The sequence below is a fragment of the Hibiscus syriacus genome, unplaced genomic scaffold (assembly GCF_006381635.1).
Source record: "Hibiscus syriacus cultivar Baekdansim isolate YM2019G1 unplaced genomic scaffold, ASM638163v2 tig00112225_pilon, whole genome shotgun sequence".
Lineage (NCBI taxonomy): Eukaryota > Viridiplantae > Streptophyta > Magnoliopsida > Malvales > Malvaceae > Hibiscus > Hibiscus syriacus.
In genome coordinates, this window is record NW_024063273.1 from 327,706 (window position 1) to 338,156 (window position 10,451).

Genomic DNA, 10,451 nt, shown 5'->3' on the forward strand with positions numbered 1-10,451 from the left:
CGGAATGTTACAGTAACACGTATCACTTAACGGATAGGATTAACGCCGCTTGACGGTCTGAACACCTAAAGTGGTAACTTTTGTAAAGTTAGGCGCCTAAAGTGGTAACGTCGATAACATTAGGCATTCGGATAAGCCGAAAATACTTTAGGCACCTATTCGTGAAAACAATTATAGTTTGGGCACTTATTTTATACTTAAGCCTATTTTTTATGAATAAAATTTTGATTGAGATTAAATTTAATATATGATCGTCTTTTCTTAAATATTTTAAATATGTGACAGTATTTTTATGGAGTAGTTAGGCTAGCAATTAGATAAAAATATTTAAAATCATTCAAAGTAAGAATTAATTACATTATATGTCCTGAAATTATGACTCATATTTTAATTTAATTCTTAAACTTTTGAATATTCTAATATTATCCACAACTTATGACTACCATAGTTATCAAACTTTTAAGCATCCTAGTTTCGCCCCCAAACTATGACCCTCATTTTAAATTGGTTCCCAACCTTTTGAATATTTAAATTTTGTCTACAATATCATCCAAATATATAATTAGTTCCAACCGTAGTTTAACCTACACTTTATTTTTCTTGAATTAGCTATCAGTATCGAATCTATTGATTGACTAATCTAAATGGAGTTTTACAGAGATCTATTATGGAGACAACTCTCCCAACTCAATCTGCTTCGTTCGTAGAATTTCTAACTTAATAATTATTAATAAAATTACTTACATGATAATTTTAAAATTTGTATAATTGTTTATTTAATCTTCATTTCTTATACGTTATATTTGTTTTTTAAGACTTAATTGCATCATATGTCCTCAAACTATGACCCTCATTTCAAATTAGTCCTTAAGTTTTTAAACATTCTAATTTCATTCTCAAACTATGAATCTCATTCTAGATTAATCCTTCAACTTTTGAACATTCCAATTTCATCCCCAAACTATGAATCTCATTCTAAATTAGTTTTTAAACATTCCAATTGAAATATAATACTCATGATTTGAGTGCTATAATAAAGCACTGAAACTATGGATACCCTTTCTCATATGAAGCAGTGTCCAGTTCATTTTTATTTGATACCAACTCTGGACGTGTTTTGCACATTTTAGGAACTATTTTCGAATTTCTAGCACCAAATAATTTAGCATGTGTCATATCCATCCCATCTTTGTTTGTCATATTTTCTTTTTCTTCATTGCTCCATTATATATATACCCATAAAATAATAACATATTCTCATCAATTGATATGAAAAGATTTCATGAATATTAAGATTTAAAATTTAAATTTATTCCTTAAACATTTGCATTGTAAAGAGCTTGTAACAGTGTCCTGTCAAAGAAGAAGAGATTAGGCAGAAGTGTAACAAATTAGAGGAACCTTTTTACCAGAAAACCGAACATTGAACAACAAAATAGAAGAATAAGCTCCCTAATTTATAAAGAAGAAAATGGGCAAGACATGTTTGACCTTTGGCACGAAAGTGAACAACAAAGGCAGCTAGAAAATGATGTTCACGATGCAGTGTACTAGTATCAATACTAGATATAACAATAAGGCACTTCTTAACCAAGGACTTTAAGTTATAATATTATGAGAAATAACATATGCCCTAGTTTTATACCTTGGCATAAAATATGGATTTGTACAGTTGAAGCACGTGAATTATGGCGATGAACACAAGTTTTCAGTACATTTTAGTATTTTGTTTCTTATCACTCCAAGTCACATGATTTATATAAACAGTGTAACAAAAATTAATACAATGGTTTGGTAGATTTATGCCCAACTGCCTCTACTCTTGTGCTTATAAAGGGCAGCCATTCCCAAAGCTTTGCTCATATATACATCATCCCCTGGTCTTGAGAGAAAGGTTAATGGCGATGTCATCTCGTGGTTGTGGTTCGTGGACGGCCAAGCAAAACAAGGACTTCGAAAGGGCGTTGGCAGTGTACGATAAGGACACGCCGGACCGTTGGTACAAAGTTGCCAGAGCCGTGGGAGGGAAAACCGTGGAGGAAGTGAAGGAACACTATGAGCTTCTCCTCGAGGATGTGAAGCGCATCGAGTCAGGCCGAGTCCCGTTCCCCAACTACTGGAATCACCCTCCTGGTTAAACCCTTTACTCTTCTTCTTCTTCTTCTCCTTCTCCTTCTCCTTCTTCTTGTATTACACACTAGTCATGTCCAACAAACTTGTTATGTCTAATGAATCCCTTTGTTGTTTTTCTCTCGCAGCATGAACAATCCCCAAGTAAAACACAATAGAGATAACATCGGCATTGGACTGCTGCAAGTATCACTTATATAGCAGTCATTAGTTGTAGTTTTACGCCCCCATTAATGTATGTACCAGGAGGCACTACAACATAATAGATCTAGAGGTTTTTTTGTGTGGCGTTTTTATTACAAACGAAGCGATAGATAAAAATTTAATGGTGTTTACTCTAAAACCGCCACTACACACCCATTTTGCTACAGTGAGGAGACTAATAATCTCCATCCTTGTTTTTCTTCCTCAAACAACCTCTTATTGGAATATAATATACTATAAAATCAGCAATTTGTGTATCAACTAAATTCGAGATGGGGTCGAGGGATTTTGTTTTAAAAAGTTAGGGTAATTTTTTTCTTATTTTTAATCAATTATTTAAGAAATATTAACTTGTACGAATTAACTTACCTCAGTGATTAAAAGAACCGATGTTGTTTCTAGAGGTTACGAGTTCGAGCACCAACTGCTTTAGCATGATGATTGAGTATGATGATTGAGTGTCCATTCTCAAATGATCGAGAGTATTTAAAAGAGATATTATTTTGTAATCTTAATAAAAAAAGAAGAAGAAATATTAAACTTTTCTACACTTAATGTAACAAAATTTAATTGTATGGAGTAGAAATTAAGACACAAAGATATATATAATAGCAATACCTATTATGTGATGACTGATGATACGTACAATTCGTATTTTTATATAATTATAATATAAAATTATGAATGCATTCTTCAATCAATATTTTAATATTATATTTGACCTGTGAAGTGCATTTACAATGACTCAATAAGGTAAAAGATGAAACCAAAGTAGGGTATATAATAACAATATTAAAACGGATATATTTAATCTGACAAAGAAGGTACAAGAAAGTGAAGAAAACAAGGTTACATCAAAATGGGATGCAACAGAACAATAATGAAGAAGCGTGTGTGTATGAGTATATATATATATATATGGGGTTAGATGGCAAAAATGCAACAAAAGCATGTGAAAAGACAGTTCAGTGAAATGTGCATCTATTTATTTATTTTATTTTATTTATAGAATTGAGTATTTTAATATTTAAATAAATATAATATCATCACATGGCACATCATCATAAAATTTAAAAGTTAAATTATTTTAAACTTACTTTTAAGTTTTAATAATATATTTTTAATAATATATTTAACCAAAAATATTATAAACCAGCTATAGATTCAATGACGGAGAATTTAGTACAAAAGGAAATCTATAGAAAAAACAATGACTATACTTGGTGTGTTTATATGAAAATTTGACTACACTTTTTCACAACTCCTAGAGTGTATGAAAAATTATTGTATTTATATGAAAAATTGACTATTCTTAGTGTATTTATCTGAGAAGCACATGTCTTGTATTTGTAGATTCAATAGCTGCATTCTGCAACGTCAGATTTCCTCGATAAACAATTGGATTGCAATCCATATGCATATCTTGCAGCATCCTCAGCTCCGCCATGGTTTCAATCACACAGATTTTGTTCCTTCTTATATCCTCTCGAAGCCTCATTTCAAAGTTTTCTGCGATCGATTTGTGAATTTGGAGCTCATAGGTGATGCTCCTCTCGGCCTCCAAACCAATTTCATTCAGTTGCCTGATTGTTTCTTGATTTTAGGTTTCCATTTCTTGTCTCGCCAGCTCCATCTCTCCTATATCTCCCCCCCCCCATTCTATTCATTTCATCAGTTAGACGGTTCAAATTACGAATCTGGCGTGGAAATTGATTAATTTCTTGTCACATAGTACGAAACAACTTCCAAAATTCCAATGTTTCCGCATACAATGTGTCGCTCGCATACAATAAAACAAGGTTGTATCTCGTCTCTTTCCCAGCAATCAATTGATCAGGCGTGGCTTCCATGGATTAAATCTAGAACAAGCAAACCACACTATTAATTAACGTGTGACCAAAACATAAGGAAATAAAATTATTTTAAAGCGATAACATTAGTGACCAATTTATAACTTTTGAAACTAAAGTGGAAAAAATAACAACTTACTCAAAAATTAGTGATCATTTGTATAGTTTACCCTAAATAAAAACAAAATTACTTCTCACCTTTGACATAAACTGAATCAAACGGACGTCCGAAGAATTGACAAAAAGCAACTCCGATGAGAATTCAAAAAACAATAACGTTGGCGGCAATATCTGTAAGATTCAAAAGAATTAGAAACCTCATCTTGATCTCTTCCAAAAGAATCGACTAAAAGTTTAAAAAATAACAAAATTACTTCTCACCTTTGATGTAGACTGAATCAAACGAGATGACGTCCAAAGTGTTGGATCTCTCCTTAATTAGAGAGGTTCTAGAAAATTCTAGAGCTATACGGAGAAGTTTAGAATTTTCTAGAACATTCCGGAGAACTCTAGAGAAGTGTAGAACTTACTAGAAGCTTGTGGAAGTGTCTGGAATCCTCTGGAATATTCTGGAGATGTGTGGAACCTTATAGAAGAGTATGGAAGAATATGGAAAGGAGTGGAAGAGTGTAGAGTTTCTTAGAGTGTGTGGAGCATTCTAGATAATTAATCTCCACCATTGGATGTAAGTAATATCCACCATTCATCGTGGAGGTGGAGTAGTATAAATAGGGGGTAGAGACTTCATTCCTAACCATTCATGAAATCCAAAAATACTAAGAGAGTCCACTTCTTAGAGTGAGAAACTAGAGAGTTGGAGGCCTCTTTGAGAGAGAATAGAGATAGCTTGGGAAGTCTTTATCCTCAAGCTTAAGTGATCCACCAAGTGTGAGTCAAATTTTGTGAACACATCTTTGTAATCCTACTATTCTTTTAAATAGTGGAAGAATCTCCAAATTGGAGAATTATACTCTTGTGCTCTCTTTACTATCCTTAATCTCTAAGTGCATATCTTAACTTCATGAAGAGGGAAAGATCGTGATTCCCAACACAAAGAATCGACAAAAAGCAACTCCGGTGAGTAATCTCAAAACAACAGTAACGGTGGGGACAATGTCTCTAACGGAGACGACGATAATCCATCTTTCCTCTTGTCCTTTCTTTCTTTGTACCTTTGATGAAAACTCGAAGAATCTACAAAAGCAACTTCGATGAGAATCTAGAAAAACAATAACGTTGACGACAATATTTGTAAAATTCAAAAGAATTAGAAACCTCATCTTAATTTCTGCGATGAAAAGTAAGGACTGAATTGAATTAGTAGTCTCACCTTTGATGAAAACTTGAATAAAAAAATAGTAATGGCGACGACGGTAAAGGAAATCTCTGCGATATAGCGGCTGATATGCGGGCAGTGGTATCAACCACTATGTTTACCTAGGAAACAATTCTGAATTTCGATAAATCAAACAACAATGTGATTTCATCAGTTAGACGGTTCAGATTCCGAATCTGGCGTGGAAATTGATTAATTTATTGTCGCATAGTACGAAACAACTTCCAAAATTCCAATGTTTCTGCATACAATGAGTCGCTCGCATACAATAAAACGAGGTTGTATCTCGTCTCTTGCCCAGCAATCAATTGATCTGGTGTGGCTTCTATAGATTAAATCTAGAACAAGAAAACCACACTATTAATTAAAGTGTGACCAAAACATAAGGAAATAAAATTGTTTTGAAACGATAACATTAGTGACCAATTTATAACTTTTGAAACTGAAGTGGAAAAAATAAAAACTTACTCAAAAATTAGTGATCATTTGTATAGTTTACCCTAAATAAAAACAAAATTACTTCTCACCTTTGACGTAAACTGAATCAAATGGACGTCCGAAGAATCGACAAAAAGCAACTCATATGAGAATTAAAAAAAAGTAACGTTGGCGGCAATATCTGTAAGATTCAAAAGAATTAGAAATCTCCTCTTGATCTCTTTCAAAAAAATTGACTAAAATTTTAAAGAATAACAAAATTACTTCTCACCTTTGATGTAGACTGAATCAAACGAGATGATGTCCAAAGTATTGGATCTCTCCTTAATTAGAGAGGTTCTAGAAAATTCTAGAGCTATATGGAGAAGTGTAGAATTTTCTAGAACATTCTAGAGAACTCTAGAGAAGTGTAGAACTCACTATAAGCTTATGGAAGAGTCTGGAATCCTTTGGAATATTCTGGAGATATGTGGAACATTATGGAAGAGTATAGAAGAATATGGAAGGGAGTGGAAGAGTGTAGAACTTCTTATAGTGTGTGGAGCATTCTAGATAATTAATCTCCACCCTTGGATGTAAGTAATCTCCATCATTCATTGTGGAGGTGGAGTAGTATAAATAGGGGTGAGAGACTTCATTCCTAACCATCCATGAAATCCAAAAATACTAAGAGAGTCCAGTTTTTAGAGTGAGAAACTAGAGAGTTAGAGAGCCTCTTTGAGAGAGAATAGAGATAGCTTGGGAAGTCTTTATCCTATAGCTTGAGTGATCCACCAAGTGTGAGTCAAATTTTGTGAACACATCCTTGTAATCCTATTATTATTTTGTATAGTGGAAGAATCTCCAAATTGGAGAATTATACTTTTGTGCTCTCTTTACTATCCTTAATCTCTAAGTGCATATCTTAACTTCACGAAGCGGGAAAGATAGTGATTCTCAACACAAAGAATCGGCAAAAAACAACTCCGGTGAGTAATCCCAAAACAACAGTAACAGTGGGGACAATGTCTCTAAGGGAGACATCAGTAATCCATCTTTCCTCTTGTCCTTTCTTTCTTTCTACCTTTGATGAAAACTCGAAGAATCCGCAAAAGAAACTTCGATGAGAATCCAGAAAAACAGTAATGTTGGCGGTAATATCTGTAAGATTCAAAAGAATTAGAAACCTCATCTTGATCTCTGCGATGATAAGTAAGGACTGAATTGAATTAGTAGTCTCACCTTTGATGAAAACTCGAATAAAAAAATAGTAATGGCGACGACGGTAAAGGAAATCTCTTAAATATAGCGGCTGATATGCGAGCAGCGGTATCAACCACTATGTTTACCTAGGAAACAATTCTGAATTTCGATAAATCAAACAACAATGTGATTTGAAATCTACGAAAGATAAAAGAGATCTTATAATGTGATTTGAAAATCTATGAAAGATAAAAGAGATCTTTCTGTGATACAGCAGCCAACATGCAGCAGCGGTATGGAACACTATGATTAACTATGAAACACTTCAAAATTTTAAAAAATCTAACTACAAAATGAATCAAAATCTAGAAGAATATAAAGGGAACCTTTCTTACATACAGTAGACGATATGCAAGCAGCAGCATCCAACACAATTATAGCTATGAAATACTTTTGAATTTCAATAAATCAAACTACAATGTGATAAGCTAATAAACACTTCTGCGATACACTAATTGACATGCAGGCGGCGGTTTCCAACACAATGATAAGCTAATAAACACTTATAAAATTTGATAAATCAAAATACAATATAACTCTAAATCAATAAAAAAATTTAAAGCAAAACATTTCTGTTGTACGACAGTCGGTATGATTTGAGTTCTCTACCACTGAGAAATAACATTGAACAGATAATTAAGGTCGATTAAAATTAGGATAAAAATCACTAAAAAATCTTAGAAATGATCTCACATTGTGTTGTCATCTGATATTTCAGCATCAACGATGATAATACTGGAAAAAACCTGAAAAAATAACCATTAATGGTGTTAGTTTACATATTGAAAATTACTGATGATTATAATTAGAACCGCCGTAGAAAATAAACAGAGTAATTAGATCATTATCTGATAAACATTTGGCATATTTATTGAACTACAATCATACAGTTACTTTGGATCCTAAATTCCTAATTTGATGAAATCAATGCTTAAAGATCTAAAACTTTTAATCAATCATTAAAACGGAATAACTAGCTAATTTAGATCCAAATTAATCGATTGAACCAAAAATAAAAAAGGATCCGAGAGAGCGAAACATATCAGAATACGTATGAGTACAAAACAAGTGAGTACCAGGGAATTGGAGCTCCACAAAGTCCTCGAAGCTGCTTCCAGGGAGACGAGTGATGAACGGCGGTGACTGGCTTCAGGCGAGAGCAGCAATCAGAACTGCAATCCATGATGAACAGAACTAGAATGATAAAAAAGAGAAGCATATGAGAATATTTAGAATGTAGGCCAAAAATAAAAAAGGATCCGAGAGAGCGAAACATATCAGAATACGTACGAGTACAAAACAAGTGAGTAGCAGGGAATTGGAGCTCCACAAAGTCCTCGAAGCTGCTTCCAGGGAGACGAGTGATGAACGGCGGTGACTGGCTTCAGTCGAGAGAAGCAATCGGAACTGCAATCCACGATGAACAGAACTAGAATGATAAAAAAGAGAGAAGCATAATAGAATATTTTTGAGACGAGAAAGATTTTGGTCTTCGATTTAGATTGGCACTCAATTTTCTGATGGAAAACTTAACTTTCTGGCACAGTCAACACCTCTTTTTATAGCCCACCACGTAACTAACTAGATTGGCACTTAGAGTCCGGTTAGTTAGTACAGCTGGCATAACAACCCAATAACAAGATAAGACAATTCGACCTGATAGACACCATACTGCCCATTCAGGAGCATTAGGCAAATTCATAAAGAGTGTAGCAGCAAAGAACGAAATACGCCTTCGAGCTTCCAAGTTTGCGGGTATATCCATTGCCTTATCTTTGACAGTAAGCAATAAATGCAACTGATTAATCTGCCATCTAAAGATTAAAATTCAGATTGTTTATATAACATGAGTGCACATCTTTGTGCATGTGCGTTAAATGTTTATGATACTGGAAAAATCGGTAATGCCATTAAATAAAAACAAGGGATAAGAGGAAAGCATTACCTGTTCTATCAGAGGGCCGTGATCAGGCAAAGGAAAACATATAAAAGTCTGGCTAGCAACAGATTCAAATAACTGCAGTTCAATCTTTCTAGAGAAAAAAACAACACCCATAAGAACTTATCAGTAACAGTCCAAGTTCTGGACCTCATACCTTGCAAAATATGTTCTTGACTCGTTTTCGATTGTGGTGGGATAAGGCGGTTGAATGCAAAAGACTAGGAGTAACATCTACTTCTCAGCATTCCCAACGTCCGGATCTATATAACAAGTACTATTATGTATATCTCAACATGTTGGTATGCTGCTTATGGAAGGAAATCAGGTCATACCACACCAAGATGGTGCAAAATGCCATAAAGTCCTCCACAGAATACCAGATTTGTGGGTCCATGAAATACACCTAAGATGATATTCAAACAGTATATGAATGTTAGGTGTTGAAAGCAACATTGAACAAAGTAACCATGATCCAAGAACTAAACTTCGCTTTCTCTTATCGGGCAGAAATTTGCAATTTCTATTCTAGTCCATTACTAACTCAAGGTTTTCATTTTCAATGGTGAGACCAGGAAAATGTGGTTTTCATCATGCAGATGCACAATATGTTCGACTGGAAACAAAGTTTATGTGCAGGTGAACTTTCTAGGATAAAGAGAATTTTACAGTCTTTGGGGAAAAACTTGTTATTTTGATAAAAGTAAAATGTTTTATTAAAATAACTCGATTTTTATGGTATCCCAATCGCACCTTAAATGGTTGGTGACGACTCCTCACATTTTGAAACTCCCTTTCTCTTCACTATTGGTCTTTTCCCCGCCCGGACAAAAAACAGTGTCGACACATAGCTTGAAGATGAAATTTGAATATTCAAAAGTTTAAGGACCAAATTAGAATGAAATTATAGTTTGAGGACATAATATATAATATGATAGTCCTATTTGGTCACTAAATAAAAAAATATCACTTTAATCAGTCAAGTCATCGTCATTTCATTAATTAATAGAACTAATGAGATAATTTTTAAATTCGTATAATAACTTATTTGATTCACACTTTCCATACATTTTATCATTTTTTTTGGTTTAATGACCAAATTACGTAAATATATAAAGAGAAATAAAGTAAAGTAAATTATAGAAAAATGACCAAGTATTGAGGGAAATAATATAACCTTTGAAAATGTTTGGAGGATCTCTCTATTTCACCCGTGTATGGTTATTAGGCACAAAACAAATTAACAAACCCCTAAATTAGCAGTAAATTTCTCCTCTTAAACTCTTTAAATAACATCTCATCTCCATCCTCA

General features: G+C 33.6%; 1 protein-coding gene across 1 annotated transcript; it reads left to right on the forward strand.

Moving 5' to 3' along the window:
* Nucleotides 1-1,898: 1,898 nt before the first annotated feature.
* On the forward strand, nt 1,899-2,138 carry LOC120176008 (protein RADIALIS-like 1). Its single transcript, XM_039182526.1, has one exon. The coding sequence runs from the start codon at nt 1,899-1,901 to the stop codon at nt 2,136-2,138; it is 240 nt and encodes a 79-aa protein (XP_039038457.1).
* The last annotated feature ends 8,313 nt before the right edge of the window (nt 2,139-10,451 follow it).